General features: G+C 34.6%; 1 protein-coding gene across 1 annotated transcript; it reads left to right on the top strand.

Moving 5' to 3' along the window:
* The first annotated feature begins 19,445 nt into the window (after nucleotides 1–19,445).
* On the top strand, nucleotides 19,446–20,169 carry LOC111879504 (EG45-like domain containing protein). The gene is made up of 3 exons (XM_023875967.3): nucleotides 19,446–19,588; nucleotides 19,674–19,950; nucleotides 20,031–20,169. Exons 1-3 carry the CDS (start codon nucleotides 19,480–19,482, stop codon nucleotides 20,035–20,037), a joined length of 393 nt encoding a protein of 130 aa, XP_023731735.2. The 5' UTR covers nucleotides 19,446–19,479; the 3' UTR covers nucleotides 20,038–20,169.
* Nucleotides 20,170–20,334: the final 165 nt, after the last annotated feature.

The following is a 20,334-nucleotide window of genomic DNA, read 5'->3' on the forward strand; positions in this document are numbered from 1 at the left end:
TCAGACCTAGATCCAAATTCTAGCTTATGATTTCATTTATTATTCCCATAAGTGAATGAGGCCTAAAATTAACTGACAAAGAATGGTTCTTGGTTCCCAAAAAAGATTGGTGATTGTTCAATTATTTTGGGAATAACGAAGTATCCATTGGATGTCACATTCTAGTTGCTTTATCATGGCTCTGTAAAAGGGGCGTATTACTTTTACACATGGCGGAAGGGGGTAGTGTTGTTTCAGTTACCCACTTTACACGTAGCATTTGCTTAATGGATCGTGGTCTGAGTTTAAATATGATGCTAGTTATAAAAGATGACATGGGGTTCAATTTTGTCTTTCTGATTCCCGAAATTTTCCTAAGAACCCTAACCCTACTTTGGGATCAAAATCAAAATTCTCTCGATCATCATGTCTACTGCCAACAGAGTCTTCGATCAATTCAATACAACTGAAGATGAATTTTTCGTGATGAACATGAAAGTTCAATCCAACGACCTACGGTTTAATCCATCGATCGAAAAATTGAAGATGCCAGTTCAGGTTATTAATAATTATGTACCAACAGATACTCCGAGTACTTCCTTTGCCATTCCAATAAAGCGTTATCACTTGCTGGTTCTACGAGATTGTACAACAAAACCAAAAAAATCATCATATTCTAGATGGAATCGCAAAAGAGTAAAAGGTTGAACAAGATCCAATCCGCCTAAATTCATCAACTTCCGTTAGAAGGTTAGTTCGATGTTGCCAATAAATTAAGACTCGTCGTTAAAGGTTATTCTAAAAAAGAAGGGATTTATTACGATTAAACGTTTGCTCCTGTCGCAAGACTTGAGGCAATATGATTTTTTCTTGCTGATGCAGCGCATAAGAATTTTGACGAATATCAAATGGATGTGAAGTGTGCATTTCTGAATTGTGTACTTGAACAAACGATTTATATTGAGCAGCCACCTACATTTGTAAGCAATAAGTTTCCTAAACATTGTTTTATCCTTGACAAAGTTCTTTATGAGTTGAAATAAGCACCACATGCTTGGTATGAAATGCTAACCACTTTTATGAAGATCGCTAAATTTAAGCAAGGATCAGTTGATCCTACTCTATTTCATTAGAATGTTTCGAATTATCTTATGCTTGTACAAATTTATGTCGATGACATAATTTTTGAAGATTTAATGAAGATTCAATTTAAAATGAGTATGGTGGGTAATATCAATCAGTTCTTAGGGTTGAACATTCGCCAAAGCAGAGAATGAATCTTTATTAATCAATAAAGTTATACGCGAAACTGGCTTGAGCACTTTGGAATGACAAATTGATCAAAGGCAAAGGTTCCCATGGCATTCAACACTCGATTAAGTCCTTCGTTGGATAATCCAAGCATTGATTTTAAGACATATTGAAGCATGATCGGTTTGTTATTGTATTTAACAACAAGTCGACCCGATATTATGTTTTCAGTTTGTAATTATGCTAGGTACCAAGCGTATTCCAGAGAACCACATCTCAAAGTCGTTAAGAACATTTTTCGATATCAAAATCAAGCTACGAATCAAGGATTATGGTATCCAACAAACACATGATTCTTTATTTAAGCATTTTTCGATACGCATCTAGGGGTTGTCAATTGGATTGTAAGAGTAGTACTCGAGGATGTCAATTTCTTGATGGGAAGCTTGTGAGTTAGCAGTCAAAAAGCAGACTTGTGTATCGATTTCCATAGCTGAGGTTGAATATATTGTTGATGCGGGCTGTACTTCTCTTGTGTTCTATATCCAAAGTCAATTACGTGTTTATGCGATTAACATGAAGAAAATTCATTTATTTTGTGATTCTCAAAGCGCAATTCACATTTGTCATAACCAAGTTCAGCATTCAAAAACAAAACATATTGCACTTTGATACCATTTAATCAAAGATCATGTTAAAGATGGTAATATCAAAGTTTATTTTGTTAAAACCACATACCAATTGGTAGATATTTTCACTAAAACACATGATGAAAAATCTTTTCTAAGACTTTAAACTGCTTGGGAATGATGGAAGCTTGTTATATTCCTACCTCTAACTAATTTTCTTATTTTTGAATCACGAATTCTTGGACTGAAATTCGTTATTTGTGTGACTTCATTCATAGGTTACTTTTCACTCTCATAGCTTCGAAACGCTTCATTTTTAACATTAGCTCCGACTCGTTCATTGAATGTTTCCTGATAGTGAATGGGAAGAGAAGGCTTGAATGATGAAATAGTGAATGGTAAGTGAAGGCTTGAGTGATGAAATAGCAAATGGGAAGCAACTATCTCACTGAGAATTATTCTTTATTAATAGCGAAGTAATAACGAAGGTCTACTTATGTTTTTAATTGAATAGGGATAGTCTAATTATAGACTCTTTGCAGAACTATTCATTATCAATATCGAAAGACTAATGAAGGTAATATTTTTTTTCTCTTCTTTTTTATTTTACAAAAAGTCAAAAACACAAAAAGATTTTCTTTATTTATTATTTCTTTCTAGAAATCAAAAATCCAAAAAGATTTTCGTCATTCTTGTTCTTTATTTTACAAAATCAAAAACACAAAAATATTTTCTTTATTTCTTTATTTTATTTCAAAAATTCCAAAATACAAAATTATTTTCTTTATTTTGGATTGCGTAATCTGGATTGGGAAGTCCATTGTAACACATGTTGTTCATAAGAATGTAAAAGCGAAGCTCAACAAGTACGAGGTATATTCGTAACTCACAAGGTATATTCGTAACTCACAAGGTATATTTGTAACTCATAAGTAATTTGGTGTCCCTATAAGCATGTTGCAGCATGTTGCCAAAGCCTCAAAAACTCATTCTTCACGAAGCCTTAATGAAAATTTTCTTCTAAAAATTTCTTCCCAGTAGGTTGTATTAAAAATAGTCCCCGAGCTACCTTTCTCTTCTCAATTTGAGTTAAGAGATGACTGCATGGTCACACTTTTTCATAGAGGTACAATGGATTTTCTTAACCAACCTTTGTCACCCTAAAGTTATTACACTTGCACATACAAGGATGCATATCCCAATACATCTCTAGTAAAAAAACAACTAGCATGTAGGTGTGCCAAAACTCTATGTTTATGATCCTAAAGCATCTTTCGATGGCGAGGGTGAGACCTAACAAACCATATACCTAAGGAACAGATTGTGAACAATTTTGTTGTTCAATATTTTTTAGAAACCTTATGTTTCATTATACCGTTTCAAATGTTCAAAACCTCATTTTCATTTCTTCTGCATGACCTTAATGAAATGATCTTATCCCAATTCATTTCTTCCCAATAGATCCAGGTCTTTAATTTTCTTTATGAAATGATACTTATGTATGAATATTTACTTTGATCTTAAGTCACTTAAATTTTTCTAAATGTTACATGTTGTTGATTACACTAATCATACAAGTATCTTCTTACAAAGATTAACTCTTATGTTAAGTTGCAAACTTGTTTGAAAATTTAGCCGCCTACGAAGCTTGCAAAAAGAGACTCTTTGATACTTCTCTATAAGTATTCGACTGTAGTGCAGGGGAAACCACACAAGAGCTTTGATATCTCTTTTGATGTTGAAGGAAGAGTATCTTTGTCGGGGATCTTACTGCCTTTGTAATAAAGTTTCTTTGATATCACAATATCTAATTTTTTTTATTATTGATTCAATATTTTCTTTTCGATCACATTTTCATTGAAATCCTCGAGGTTTTGGGTATTACTAACTCAGACCTAGATTTCGCAAAGTCTAGCTTATGATTTCATTTATTATTCCCGTAAGTGAATGAGGCCTAACCTTAACTGCCAAAGAATGGTTTTTAGCTCCTAAAAAATATTGGTTATTGTTCAATTATTTTGGGAATAACGAAGTATCCTTTGGATGTCACATTCCAGTTGCTTTATCGTGGCTCAAAAAAAAGTGCTCATTACTTTTAAACGTGGCGGAAGAGGGTAATGTCGTTTCAGTTACCCATTTTACACATAGCATTGGCTTACTGGATCATGGTGTGAATTTAAATATGATGCCAGTTATAAAATACGATGTGGGGATTCAATATCGTCTTTCGGATTCCCGAAATTTACGCTAGAACCCTAACCCTACTTTATGATAAAAATCAAAATTCTCTCGATCATCATGTCTACTGCCAATAGAGCCGTCGATCAAGTCGATACAACTAAAGATCAATTTTTCGTTCGCAACATGAAACTTCCATCCAACGACCTACGGTTTAATCCATCCATCGAAAAATATCATGAGAAATAGAAGATGTAGTTCAAGATATTAATGAATCTATACTCACACATGCTTCAACTACTTCCTTTGCCATTCCAATGAAGTGGTTATCTCTTGCTGGTTCTATGGCCTTGTACAAAAAAACCACGGAAATCATCACATTATAGACGGAATCATAAAAGAGTAAGAGGTTGAACAAGAATCAATTCGCCCAAATTCAACTTTCGTTAGAAGGTCAGTTTGAGGTTCGTACAAATGAACAGGTAATTCAAATGTTCAACGAGATAGGTTATGAACCTCTAATTTCACATGTGAGTAGTTTCAAGAACTCTAGTCTTCCAAGAGTTTGGAATTTTTTCTTTGGGATCACACTTCGTTGTTTTACTGGTAGAAGTTTTGGTCTCGACAAGGCAATATTTTAGTTCTATTCTTTCATGGCATGCCTTTACTATGGTATGAATGTTGATTATGCTTCGTTGCTTTCAAATGAGTTTTCTTTGTCAGTCAAGCACTCAAAGAAGAAAATTGATATTTCTAATGCTTGTTTCTGGAGTCATATCTTACATGATGTCTATAGTTAGGTTGGTATTCAAGTTCTTAAAGATGCCAAAGTTGCCTAATTTTCTTATCTTCACATTCCTAAGTATGCAACTAATAATCCAGTTCTTTTTCCATCTGTTGGATGAATTCTAGATCCCAAGCTCAATTTGGTGTCTCCTTCGAGTTCGTTATTGGTACAATATAAAGCTTCTTTGGATTCTACCTCTTTTGGTGTTGTACCAAATAAGTAACATTTAAATTCGCAGAAGGAACATCCATGGATTCGCAAGTTGGAAAGAAGAAATCAAAATCGAAGCCTAAAGTTGTTAAGAAAGATGCTTCTGCAAAAAATGTTTCTGGGAAGTATAGGAAAGGTGGTTCTAAGAAGGTTGCAAATGAAGTCACTGAGAATTCATTTGAAGGTGATTCTGAGAAAGAAGTCCCAATAGCTCCTATGAAAGTTGTTGAAGAAGTTGTTACTAAGACTTCTATTCCTGAGGTTGTTGTCAGGAAGTCCAAGAAGTTGAAGATGAAGTCAAAGTCTTTTTATGTGGTTATTACAGATGTCACTAAGAAAGAAGCACAAGAAAGCTGGAAAAAGAAAATCAGTTGGTGTCTTGAAAATACTTAAGAAGCTTAAGGATTCGACTGACAAAGATCCTTATATAAAAGCTTTGATACCATCAAAAAGTTTTGAGTCTGATCACGATCGCGAAGAGATGAGGATACAACATTTGGGAATGACGATCTTACTTTTCATGCTTCACCTAGAAATGATACTAATGTCAAATCAAATTTCAAGGAGATATATATTTTTGATATCACTGTGAAGGCATCCAATGCAGATACAAACATCGATTCTAGTAAACCAATTATAACTTCGATCCCTGAGTAGACTATAGTCGCACCACCCGAAGTTCATATTTCCAGGTCTAATATGGAGGACGGTAGGACTTCAAACATCACTAAGATCTTATCTAATAAGGACTCACATGTTACCACGGGTGTAGGGAGTTTAACATCAGCCATTGATACTTTAATTGTTCCACCACTACCACCTTCATCACCACCACTAACTTCAACTATTATTTCAGCAACAGTTCCTGCTATTTCTCCTACTTTTCAATGTATCATGAATGAGGAAATCACAAAATTATTCTCTTCATAGTTAACAGAACCAAAGATGCAAACTAACAAAGATGAGGACGAGGAGAAAATGGTTGGATTTGCTAAACTAGAGTTCAATCCTTAAGAAGACAATGTGGATGATAATTCCATCATGTTAGGAAAACAATACAAAATTCTCAACTCTAAACTTAATTCTATTCTTCAATTCCTGAATGACAGTGATTGAAAGTCCACTTTTAGTGGTAAGGAAATCGGAATTTTGTTGAAAAGTCAATACTCCAGGATGACAACTTTAATCAACAATGTAGTTACAATTTTGGAAGAAAAACCTATTATCCAATCAGTTCTTACAAACAAGGAGTCCAAGAATTGCAAAATGTTGCTTATGAGAGACATGAGATTTTTGAGAAGCTTGCGAACTCTTCCAAAGAGTTAATTGAGAAGAAGCTTAAGGATTTTGCTAAGACCTTTTCCAATGAAGTGATGAATTTGAACAAGTTCTGTGAGAGCATTACGAAAAAAGTTGATGTTTTTATACATGTTACTTGAACTTTAATTGAAGATATGAGTGCCTTCAATAAGGAGTATGTTGGTGAAAGAATCAGAAAGAAGCTGATAGTCATGTGTATATGAAAATTTAGAATTTGCTTTATGGTTTTCATGAGTGGTTATTGACATTTTTTATTCCATCATCAAATTTGATATCTCAAGAACAAATTTCATAAGTGAAATCATGTTTCAAGAATGTGCTTTCATCGATTCTAGATTTTGTCCTTTGATTACCAACAAATGATGTTGGGAAGTTGATCTCTACCCAAATTCCCACTTCATTAACAATGAAGGCCATCATGAAAACTTTGACAACAACATATACTCTAAATGTCGAAATTGATTTGTCCAAGCTACAATCAAAGAAAGGATTGAGCATTTGCATAGGATATTCGAGTTCTTTAACAGCTAAACCTGTTATGACCTCTGATCTTAAAGATAATGGAAAAGGTGTTCATGTCGAACCCTCTACAGAAGAAAGGAATAAGTTACTAGAACTCGAGATGGAATGATTAAGGCAACTAAATAGTATAATGAGGCAAAGAGCGAATGATCCAGAAGGTCTCAAGAAGGGTGATCCCAAGAAAGTCTGGTCTTGTGAAACAATCGAAAGCACAAATTTTAGCGAAGATGATGATTTTGTTGTAAAACCAAAGAAGAGTTACACCATTGAAGATGTTGAGTTGAATCAACTGAATTTTCTAGTTAATCATTTGTTGTTCGTCTTTCCTTAGTTCAAACTTGTTGATAAGGATGAGTTTAAGAAGCTAAAAATTCATTTTCATGTGGTGCTTGTGAAGAATGAAGAAGATGTGTGGTCCTTGGTGAAACTCTTCAAGATTGTGTTGATTGCACCTAATGCTTTGTTTGAAGGAGTTTTACAAAATTATCAATAAAGTGTTGTCCGAGCAAACAACATGTTGCTTGATTTCACCATTGCTAATTTCCCATTGATTAATCTCAATGATCTTATTACGGTTACGAAGCTCTTGTGTGATTTGAGCAAATCCTAAATATAGGATAAAGCTTCTTACATTGTCGGATATGCACACATCAAAACCTTCTAAGATGCTTATTTTGTTCACTTGGCTTTAGTAGTTATTGATCTCTCCATTGCCTTCAATAGTGACTTGAAAGTTCCAAAGGCTTTGTGGAAAGGGAAAATGAATATAGATGAATTTGAATATGGAGAAATTATTCATAAACTACATGGAGTCATTTTTCATGGAAAATGCAAGAAGGAGGAAAGAAGAAATTCTTATTTTGTACCGATGATGTAGAAAGATATTCTAATAAAAATATTTCTAGTATCTTGCTTCGAATCAACAACTGTCAGAAGAATTTGAATGAAGACAAGGCGTAGATTAGGAAGATCATCTTTTGATACATGAAACTTTAAAAAGTTTTGTGGCAGACGATAAAGATAGTACCCTAAGTTTGAAGATTCGACATTGGTTACAAGGGGGGAGAATGTAGAGTCTATGTGTATTGTGATATATCAAACCTTAGGTAGTAGTCTTGGTTACGAATGTTCTTAAATAATGAAGGTCCACAAGACTTCGTTATGTACGTATTACTAGGCATATTTAGATGTTTGCTATTAGTGTTGAAGTCCTAGTATTTTTTGTATCAGTGAGTATCATATACATAGGGTACATACATAGGTTTTTCAACCTTTATGTACAACCTAGAATTTTGAGCAACAACTTTGAGAATGAATAACCTAATTGAGGTTTGCACATGGCGTGTTGGAGGAACCAACACGGTGTGTCTAGAGATGAAAAGGTGAAGATTTTATCAAGGACAACACGGCGTGTTGCCTCTTGGAACACAACATGTTGATGGCTGGTAATGAATCCCTAATCTTCTGGGTTTTTCTCCCTATTTAAAGGAATGTGGAGGCTAGGTTTTGTTCACCCTCAGGCCCCATCAACCCTCAAACACTGAAAGAAACCCTCATCATCTATCCCTCCCATTTTTGAAACTAGTTTGGTGTTTTTCGAGGTAAAGAGGGAAGAAGGTGGAAGAAGGAAGCAAAGATCCATCAAGCAAGCCCCCATTCTTCAGTTTGGCCTATTCTGGACCTTTGTAAATGTCCAAGACTCGATCTGTATCTTTTGAAGTTGTTAGATCTTGGGTTTTTTTCCTTTTTGCTTCTTGTTCTTGAATGTTGGAATGGTTAGATCTCATAAAGTTTTCAACTTTAAGAATCTCCAGGTCAAGGTGACCTAGGAGTGTCTTGGATCCAGTCTTGATCAGGTTTTGATGCCATGCATAAAGATTAGGTCATAAATCCTCATTTTGACCTAATACGGGTTCAAGACATACATTGGACATGTGTGTCTAAAAAGAACCAACTTTTGGGTTGGTTTTGGTGTTAGGATCACTTCTAGAAAGGATGGATTACAAATTTTAAGGATTAAGTGCTTATTGGTTAAGCCCTTGCATTTTTAAGCTTTATGGATTGGGTGTTGGACCTTTTTGGGTAGTCCCAATGGATAAAGATGGAAACTTTATCCTTATGGATCACATAAGGACTAGATGTGAGTTGTGGAACTCTTGGACTCAAGGAAAACGACTTAACATATTAAGTTGTTGGAACTCAGGTGAACACAACATGTTTGCAAGTCAACGCGACGTGTTGGTTGAGGTTTCACGGCTGTTTGGATGCTTGCGGAACACGACATGTTTCTTAGTCAACACGGCATGTTCGGTCAACATGGACTATTGGCCTTGATCGTTGACTTTGACTAAGTTGGACCTTGAGGCTATTTTGGGATTTGATAAAATTGGTCACTTGGTGGATAAGGTATCAGTTAGAGAGCTGAGATTCGGAGTCTGTCCTCATCAGTTTTATTCAGTTTGCGAGGTGAGTCTGCCTCACTGTAATTTCGGGTCGAAGGCACAAACGCTGACCCATTGAATTGTTATCCAGGTTTATTGTATGTTGGTATGTTGTAGTGATATGTTAGATCTGTATCTATACAGGATGATGCTATGCTTGGTGTACTGTAAGATCTACATGTTTATCTGTTGGCTGATTATATGTTTAGTTGTGTATAGGTCGTCGTAATGTGGGTGGGTTGAGATTGTACTGCATTGTGCTGTCAGTCAATAAACCCGGCAATGATTATATCGATATGTTGTTATGATTTACTGGGCTTATATGTTTTTGGATATGTATATGTTGACATGTTGTGTGTGGTTGGGTTGAGGCTGTCCTGCTATGTGTTGAAGGCCAAGAGACCCAGCGCGTCTCGGATAGACTGAAGGCCAGTATGGCGTACCAGTCAGGCCGAAGGCCTGGAGAACGTTCCAGATAGGCTGAAGGAACAGTATGGTGTACCAGTCATGCTTTAGGTTCTGTGAGCATACCAGATAGACTATAGGCCAGTGGGGCATCCCAGTCCGGTTGAAGGCTCTGTTTAATTATTGGTTGGTTATTTGTATGCTTGTTTGTTAGAGATGTGTGTCGACATGGTTTACGTATGGTTGGGTTGAGGTGGTTCCGCTTTCTGCTGAACGCCTAGACACCCCGTGCGTCATGGAAAAACTGAAGGCCAGTAGGGCGTACCAGTCGGGCCGAAGACCCGAAGAACGTTCTAGGTAGGATGAAGGACCGGTGTGGCGTACCGGTGATGTTGTAGGTTCTGTGAGCATAATAGATATGCTTTAGGCCGGTGGGGTCTCCCATGCATGCTGAAGGCACTGTATGCATGTTGTTTGTTGTTATATGCTATCTATTTTTATGGTTGTACTTTGGGGGAAACTCATTAAGCTTTGTGCTTATAGTTTTGGTTTATGGTTTCAGTTACTTTAGTGGAACGTGCCAAGGTGAAGGCGTGAACGTACACATCATTGGCTTTACAACTAAATGGATCTTGGGAGACTTTGATTTTAAATAATGTTTAGAAACAATGGTTTTGTAACACTTCTATTAGACAAAAGGGTTGTTTTGAAAAGTTTTGAATTTGTTGAATTTTTGGGATGTTACAGTTTGTACCGCTACTTGTGATACAAAGACGTTGAGTGAGTCAGGTTGGGAAACTTGGTGAGTACATAGGGTTTTCAACCCACAATAATATAGTTACTGTGTTTAATTATCAAGCGGCTAATCTGATTACCCATCCCCCTTTCTTGTATATTTCTTCTAGGATCCTCTCTTAAGGATCATCACGTACATCGCCATTTCTTATATAATCACCACCTATCATTGCATTATATTTTTTCATCATTAAGGTCTTCTCCTAATATTTGTTTCCTATTATCACAGTTTATTTTTCCATCGCTAAGGAATTTTCATAATGTTCTTTTCCTAATCATCACATTGAATACATGGTTATTACATCATCTGAACATGTAATTCATCGGTAGAGTACATCGCATGAATACATGGTTCTTAGATCGCCTGAACATGTAATTCGTTGGTAAATTACATCACATGAATACACGGTTCATACATTGATTGAACTCTTAAGTTCATCACCTACAGGTTGCAAACTTGCCGGTATTCCACTAGATTGTTTAGATTAGTCCATGGTCGTCATATATACTCTTGTAGATGACTACATGACAATCATCACAAGTAAGGGCCAGGGCATCTCCTAATCATTTTTCGTTTCTCATCTCTAATCTCTCACCACCCATCACTAGTTGCTATATATATATATATATATATATCCGGTAGTGATGGGTGATGAGACATTCGAGATGAGAAATGAATTATAATAAACTCGAGTAAAATCATATCATATAAGTTCATCCAACACATATTGCAGATAATAGACACATATAGCATTTAATTATATAAATACTTCATATCAAGGTGTAAGTTAAAAGTAACTATGCACTCAGTTGATAGAAGTGGAAGATTGACGATTTCGGCAGCGCTTCCCTTCGTACTTTGAAAAGACCTAGACGCATAAAGTACTAAGCTTTAGTCTAGTTTCGTAATTCTGGTGACTATAATAATTATAGTCTAGATTTGTCACTAATCAGATTATCTACATCAACATTTATCAAGTAATATCAGCAATGCATGAAAGTGGGGAGGCAGGACCATTTCGACATATAGCATTTACGAAATCCAACAACCAAGCCAATGTTATGACTATAAATATAAGGTACACCGAAAAGACTACAATGTATCTTAACTTACAGAGATTCCTCTAAAAATAAGTCTAAAAATTGCGTTGGCAGAGTTCTTACTCAATAGCTACTACTTGCCAAGCACCCAGGGATCGAAAGTCTTCGTCGGAGTACAAAACTCTAAGGGAAATGGGTAAAAGGTTAGAATACTCAAGAGAGAAGGATTGTAGGGATTTGAGGGTTGAAGATTATACAGAGATGAGTATTTATATCCAAAAAAAGATAAGCGTGTCGCACATATAGGGGAGCGCGTCGCACCCTCTAACCTCGCTGGCTCCTTTGGTCGTTTGCCACGTGTCAGCTTGCTTCTTGTCTGTGTTATCACTTCTATAAGGTCCCCACATGATATATTTTCAATGTGCCACATGTCCAAATCTTGTGGTGCCACGTCGCCTTGTCTCTCGGAGGAGTGGGTGGCTGACCTTGCCAAGTGGTGCACTTTGGTGCTGCTACGTCAACAACACATGTATTTTCCTGAAATCTTTGGACGACCATAACTTCCTCCTACTAGCGCCGTTTTTGACGTTCTTTGTATCCCTAAAATTCTATCGACAAGCTCTACAACATTCATTAAGAACTCAACATATATTTCTTACTCTAACAAAAAATAATATTTTGACTTATTTAAACTATTAAAGTCCGTGCAAAATTTATAACTTATTCATACGAACTCCATACTCGACTGTCATTATATCGACGGGTTCATATTAATGGGATCTTCAATTCTCATTTAGATTGTTTTGGCTTACAATCAACCAATTAGAATTTTGAGTTCTATGCATGCACTACTATGCTGAAACTGTGAAAAATCATAACTTCCTCTCACGAATTCAGATTTAGACGTTCTTTATATGCACGCACTTGGTTTAATGAATAATGTGGATTTAGTTTAGATCACTTTGGTTAAAAATCAATTTACAAAAAAAATTACATTTACGTAGAGTCATGTTGGTTTAATTGAGAAACTTCGAAGAAGCATAACTTCTTCATACGAAGTTGGACTTCAACATTCTTTATATATATGGAATCCTTCTCAGATATACTTTAACTGGTTTAAGATTATTTGCCCTAAATAATATTCTATAAAAATGTCATTTTTATATCTTATTCTATTTTGATTGACTAGCCTAAATATGTGGATGTTACATCTAAGCTCTCTAACATAGCCAAAGTCAAAGATTAACATTACCTAACCCTAGGAGTTGATCAATCTCTATTCCTACTAGTTTAATGATCATAAATTAATTAAGATTCAAGTTAATGTAATTAGATTTGTCCTCTTAACTACACATAACTCAACAACATGATATAAAAATCATAACTTTAACATGATAGGTGATGATCAATCAAACACTATTAATAACCAAACTAATAAAATCCAAAATCATTGAAATTAACACATAAATCTACTTTTATCTACTCCAAACGAAAGTAACATGTTTTAAAACCTAAATTCAGAAAATAATTAGAATGCTAATCATGGTAAGACCAACAAACTGAATGATTCATATCATGAATCAGCTCTCGAGCCCTTTAGATCTTCGCTGTATATTAGCTTAACAGCCATTTGACCACCTTCTTGACCCTCAAAGCGACTTCTTCGTGGTTTATTTTCTTTGTGAACAAAATAGGGTTGAAGATATGTCATTAGGCTTAGTTTTTTGCTCTATTTATAGGTTATACCAATGCCACGGCGTGGAGAAAGGCTTGCCACGTTGTGAGAAATGGTTTCATCGCGTTCACAAAATTTTCTGATGTCCCTATGCCGTGGGAATAGCTTTGTCATGGTGTGGGAACTGGGAATCAGAATTTGGAATAAACACAACAGTCATCCAAAACTTTGTGCAATTTCTAGATCATCATGAATCTTCTTAATTGGAATTACGAGTCATGAGATATGGCCAAAATACTAACAAGAGGTCAAGCTGCAAACAACATCCTTTTTGCCTCTTTTTCAACTCTTTTCTCCTCCTTTTTCATCCCAGCTTTGATTTTAACTGTCATTGAACATTTCACACCATATTAAGTATCATATATCTGAAATTATAACATTTTTACTCAAATACATTAAGATAATTGCCTAAATTATCTAGCCACATAATGCATTTGTAAAACCTACAAGTATGTGTTTAATGCTTTATATAAGTACTATTTCAACTTATATAAGTGATTTTAAACCGTACTCCACGTTACATTGAGTCCCCATAATTGAGTTATTTGATGTGTTATGGGCGCTCCCGATGTTTTTATGTGTCGTAAAAATGTTCTCCCTGATGCTTCATCAACATTGTAGTTGTGTGGATAATTATCACCCAGTGTGAATCTTCGGTCAAGGTTGCAACTAGCAACCACAGGTGTGGGTGTTAACCCATATAGATTGTTGCAACTAGCAACCACAGGTGTGGGTGTCAACCCATATAGATTATACATAACTTTCCTCGCTCGTTTAGGATTAACGGTTATATATCAGGAGTCTTGATAAGCATTACACATAGATGATGAAATTTCTGGTCTTGATAAGCATTACACATAGATGATGAAATTTCTCATGTAAATCAGTGAGTGAATATATCTAAAGGTGTGTGATTCCTATCTTTAAGTGTTAAAGTTACCAGGCAAAAGTTTGATAGCATAATCATTGTATTGTTTATAACCAAAAGTTTGGCAACATAACTACTATAATTGTTTTTAATCAAAAGTTTGAAACCACTGTATATGTTTGATAACAAATTTTTAACCAATGCATAACTATCATAATAGTTATGTAAACAAAGTTACAACAATTGCATTCACCTGTTATAAACGAACACTAGTTTATTAAAAAAATATAAAAACGATTTAAATGTATATAAACAGTAAATGATAATTTCATATTTATATAAAATTAAATAAAAATTAATAGAAATCATTCTCCCATGAAAACGTTAAAGAGTTTGAAAATGGGGCCGTGAATACTCACCCTCGAAGCGTAATTTATGGTTCAGAAAAAGTCATAACTTGTCAGAAATCAACCGGACAGAGTTTTGTTTAGGAGAGGTATGACCAGGCTCGAAATTAAGTCAGATTAAATCTAAAAAATATTGGAAAATGATCGCCAAAAAAAACTCGTCGGAGCAGAGCCAACAGTGATGGTTAATGGTGATTTTCGGTGGTTTCTCGGTCGGACACCGGTAGCAGAACTAGATCGTAGGGTGGTCAAGGCTGCTTAGGACTTGAAGGATAAGATCCATAATTTCAAGGTTTGGAGACTTATAGAAATCTAAAATATGCATAAAGTGATGGAGGTATGCTTTCTTGATGATCCTTTCTCTACAGGACCTGCATTCACCAAATGGAACTCAAAAGATCAAATGAGGAGGCTAGGGTTTAGAGAAACTCTTCTAGGGTTACGGAGGTTGAGAGTGGCCGAAACCCTATCACACATTCTTTATATAGGGCCCAAAGCTTGAAACGTAGGGTTCTAGGGAGATTATGGTGCCACACCATTGTCTCATTTAGTCATCACGTCGTGGTGAGATGTCAATCAAAGCATTGTGTCGCAAGGAGTCAAAATCTCAATATCCAAATCTTAAACACAAGAGAAGTTTAAAGAATAATACTTGGAATACGGATGTTACGCAAAAAAAAAGGGTAGGAGAATTATCAAGAGTTATACATAAATGTATATACATCATAGAATCTATTTTATACTAGTTATAGCAACATACTTTGAAAAAACAAAACAAATTTTAAAGACAAGTAACCTCTGAATCAATTCCTTTTGGTCTTGTACATGCCAGTTCGTGGCTAAGATAAATGATCCAAAAGAGCACCCCTCTACTGGAATAAGACCCACAACACCAAATATCGAAAGGTTATAAATCAAGCTAGGATTTTTTCGAAAATCACACACCTAATGAGAGAGGATGTGATTTTCGTCCAATGATAGAGAGAGAAAAAGAGAAAAAGAAAGAAAAAGAAAGAGAAAGAGAAAGAGAGAGAGAGAGAGAGAGAGAGAGAGAGGGGGGGGGGAGAAAGAGAGACAAAGAGAGAGAGAGAGAGAAAAAGAGAGAGAGAGAGAGAGAGAGAGAGAGCGATAAAGAAAGAGAGAGAGAGAGAGAGAGAGAGAGAGAGAGAGAGTCAGAGGTCGGACAATTTTGATAAAAGGAATAACTAACTCTAGGGTTTACCATAGCAGTCTATTTATAGTTATGCAAAGATTATTTCATAATGATATTAATTCTAAGGTTTATCTTTATCTGAAAGAAACTTGCCATATCCTTATCCAAGGTATACAAAAACCATCCCCTATGTGTCCAAGAGGTTCTAGAATTCTCCTATTAACCATTTGGGTTAATTAACATTCAACCTATTTAATTAATTATCAGAATAGTTTCTAATTTATTCAATATTTTCTTATTCTATTTGGGTCATGATTCCAACCCAAAAGGACCATATTATTATTAAAAATATTACTAAAACAATTATTGACCTTGGAACTATTTCCAATAATACCAACTTTAATTACCCTTTGCCCATGGACAATAGGCTTTCTTATTCTTGACACTTCATTTGTGATTGCAAATATAGGAACATTTGAAGCTTGGAGTTTCTATGCTTAGCAATTTTAGTTCCAAAAGGGTCCTCAACATGCAATGCAGTTCCATGATGGATCTTTCTAAATTTTTCATATCAGAATCACCTAATTATATGCACAATTTAGCTAGTTGGTTATTTCACTGTAGTCAAATCCCAACAAACAATCATGCAATATACATTCACCTCCTAAATAAGATAAAGTATTAGATATAGTTAGAAAACAGGGCAACCCAAAATTAATTTCTAAATCAATTTCGTAAAGGTATTTCTAGGCTCTTTTGATGATTAGAAAGAAGAGATTTAAACTAGAAAACCTACTTTTTTGTAATATAGCATTGGACTTTAAATAATTAATTTATTTGATTATACATAACAACATTGTATTTTAAATAATTAACTTATTAGATTTAACGTCTTATATTTATCGTTTTTTTACTATGATATTATAGCATTTTACTTTAAATATCATGTTGTTTTTTTCTATTACAATGTTGCAGTTTACGATAAAAATCAAAAATCAATAGTAACTATTCGTTAAGTCAGTAACAATGTTAAGCACTTTCAAAACATACTATCATGAAAATAAAAACACATTAATCACTTATCAGTTAAGCATTTTATCAATTAATCACTAAGCACTTATCATGTAAACAGAAACACATTAATCATTCACTTACATAATATATTAAGCACTATTCATGAAAATAGAAACACATTAACCATTCAATTACAAAGCATATTAAGCACTTATCCTGGAAATAGAAACACATTAAACACTTATCAATTAAGCAAATTATTAAAATAATCACGTTATCAATAAAACAAATGCAAGAAACCTTACATGTTCTTCTTGCTGTGGTCGGAATGTTGGTGGTAGAAGGTAGTCCTCCGGTGGTGGTCAGTGGTCACCAGAAAAAACCTCAAATTAGAAAAACAATTTGAGAAATATGGAAAAAAAAAGATCTTACCTGCTCATCATACTATGATTGTTGGAAGTAGGTGGTTGCTGGAATCTGGTGTCGCCGGCCGATGGCCTTCCAGTGACTACTTTATCCGGAAACAAAACCAAAATCAAAATTTTATAGGAGAAACGAGAAAACAAACAACAATCGACTAAATGAAAGGGTATAATGTGTCTTCGGCGTCGTCCATAGCTGTTGTGGCTGGTGGTCAATGAAAAAACTAAAAAATTCAATTGGAAAAATCTCAAAATACAACGAGAAAAAGAGTTAAATCAGAAAAAAGTGACCTGTAATTTACTTGAGGCCGGCGGTGAAGGGGAGTGACCACAAAGGGGGTGATCGTTGGGGATGAATCGCCAATCGAGAGAGAGTATCGAGGTTGGTTTTTTGGAAGTGACATTGTTAGTGGGAGGTCGCATCCTCATTTTAAAGATAGAACCATATACTGACGTGTGATCGGTATAGGGTAAACCAAAAGGTCGTCATTTTCATTTATGAGATAAATCAGAAAATAAAAATTAGATAACATTTTTCCCAACAGAAAGTTGTCGCTATAAACCTCCCACAGATTGATGTTTCTCTAAACCGACGACTTGTCGTCGAGGTAAACAAACCTGACATCATTTTCCATTTCTTGTAAGATTATCTTAAGAAATTACGCACCCTATGTCGATGGCATGTTTCTTAGATTTTTAGAAAAACAGGAAAACATTTTTCCTGTTAGTTTACATTTTTAGAATAACGGGAAAAATATTTTCCTTTCGCATCTTACCTATTTCGACGAGAAGTCATCGGTGTAGACTATGAGGTAAAAAAAAAAAAGCAAGTTCGACCCTATAGTAGTCATCAAATAGCGTCATTTTTAGCGACGACTCATGCCGTCGGTATAGATGGTGCCGACATATGACTATATTCTTGTAATGTGAGGTCAGGTAAGGATATGTACAGCCGGATGTCAACTTTGATACCATGTAAGATATATATGGATTCTCATATTAACTTTCCAAAAACCTTCATATGAAGAGAGATGAGAGACTCCAACATATATAGAGACATAAGAAACTGTATCACACTAATATAAGATACACTAATACATCGTTTTACTCTCCATCCAACCATAAGTAAGATTTTTCTATAATACATAATACATTGACTTTATAAAATTTAATAAAATATATTTACAAAATCTAATTTATGATATATTTAATAATTAAAAGGTTTGCTTTCCTATTAAAGAGTTAAACAACCGTTGAATTATAATATGATCTCGTAATAATAGAATTTAATCTATTGAATTGAATGGTAATTAAAGATATTTTTTTTATTTAATTTTAAAGAGTTAAAAAACAGTTGAATTATAATATAACGGCTGAATTATAATATGATTTCATAATAATAGAATTTAATCTATAGAATGGTAATTAAAGATATCTTTTTATTTAACTTTCTATTGATCTAAGACATCATTTTATTTAACTTTTCTATTAAGATAGTTTTAGGTTGATTGGCTAAAAACCTCATTTGATCCCTAGCTAGTAATATGTAATATTTAACTTCATGTTGTTTTTGAAAGACTTGGACTTTACTTAGCTAACTACAAAATTAAAATAATAGGCCCAACTAAAGTGCGACAAGAGTTTAAGTTCCGCATCCAATTCATCCACGAAAGATCTCAATTTATCCTCTTCCTTTTGATTTGAGCCTTCGAATTGTCCGTTACTCATTTACGCATTTGAAAATTAAATGATTTTCTCAAGAAAACTACATTCATTGTCTTTTCTTTCTTACCGTTTTCGATAATTTTGGTATTACGATACAAAAGCTACAATAATAATCCTAATGCTAACATAATTTTCTACTTAAAAATACCTATTGCTTTTAAAAGTTAGTTTTTTTATGGAGGTGTGATTTATTGTTTAGATAAATTACAGTTCACAAAGAATGTAAAAAATTAAAACCTTGTTCTTCGAGAACATACATACATGAGTTTCAAGAAATTAAAGAAAAGATTGGCGCGTTCAATTAAAGCATTTATAATTTTCTAATTACTTCAAACTTCAAAGTCGTCAAAAACATTATTGAGTTACAAGAAAGTTACAACTTAGGGGAGATTCAATAGTTAAACGGCTTTCTGCACGGATGGATGAGTTTACAAGAATTTTTATTTTATTGAATACGTACAAGAAAGTTGTTGCACGTCTTATTAGCATCTAAGGTAGGTTTTTGAGCTATAAATGGAATGCTCCTTTATGTTTCTCTTCACCAAATCCAAAAACATTACAAACCCAATTAGGACATAAAAAGGAGAGGTGTCAAATATGGGTTTGGTGACTAGAGCTCTGATCCTGATCGCCATGGTTGCATTTCTCACCTCACTTGCTCATGCCACTAATGGCCTAGCCACATTCTACACCCCATCCTATGTTCGTAAGTTCATTGACATATCACATATAAACTAAATTGTTTATCTTTATTATGTAGCGATTTTTAAATGTTTCGTCATCTTTCGTAGCATCATCATGCTATGGTTATCATGACCGAGGTGTCATGATTGTAGCAGCAAACGCGGGTTTGTTTGCTGGCAAAAGTGCATGTGGTAGGAGGTATCGTGTACGCTGCACTGGTGGAACTAATGCAGGTGTTCCGCATCCATGTAAAGGAAGTACGGTGGATTTGACTGTTGTTGATCTTTGTCCCGGATGTGCAAGCAATCAACTTGACCTTTCCCAAGAGGCATTTGCAAGGATTGCCGATCCTAATGCCGGGAAAATTAAGATTGAATATCATGAGTAATTTTAAACCCCTTCTTTTTCCGTTAATTCTTGTTAGTAACTTTTGACTAATTTTTATATATTTTTAAAATTTTCAGGATATAATCTTATAAAATGTGGATGCATGATCTCTATATGATTATCTATTAGTATATATGTAATGTTTGAGACTCAAGGGCGTTGTAAACATGATAGCCTATGGCCACTTTGCTTAGTATCAAGTTTGTTGAATAAAATGGGTGTTTGCTTTCTAGCTTCAAATATATATATTTAACTGTATAAAATAAAATGGCCTTGTACTCCTGTAGACAACGGGAGAAGTATAAAGTCAAGTATAAGAAAAATAAACATGCAAGAGCATCTACATAAAAACTAGGTGAAAACCTGTGGGACCCACGAGTG

Source organism: Lactuca sativa, chromosome 7 (genome assembly GCF_002870075.4).
Source record: "Lactuca sativa cultivar Salinas chromosome 7, Lsat_Salinas_v11, whole genome shotgun sequence".
In the NCBI taxonomy this organism is placed as follows: domain Eukaryota; kingdom Viridiplantae; phylum Streptophyta; class Magnoliopsida; order Asterales; family Asteraceae; genus Lactuca; species Lactuca sativa.

Coding starts and splice junctions, on each gene's coding strand:
- LOC111879504 (XM_023875967.3), top strand. CDS start 19,480: ATGGGTTTGGTGACTAGAGCTCTGATCCTGATCGCCATGGTTGCATTT. Junction 19,589..19,673: donor CTACACCCCATCCTATGTTC/GTAAGTTCATTG, acceptor CATCTTTCGTAG/CATCATCATGCTATGGTTAT.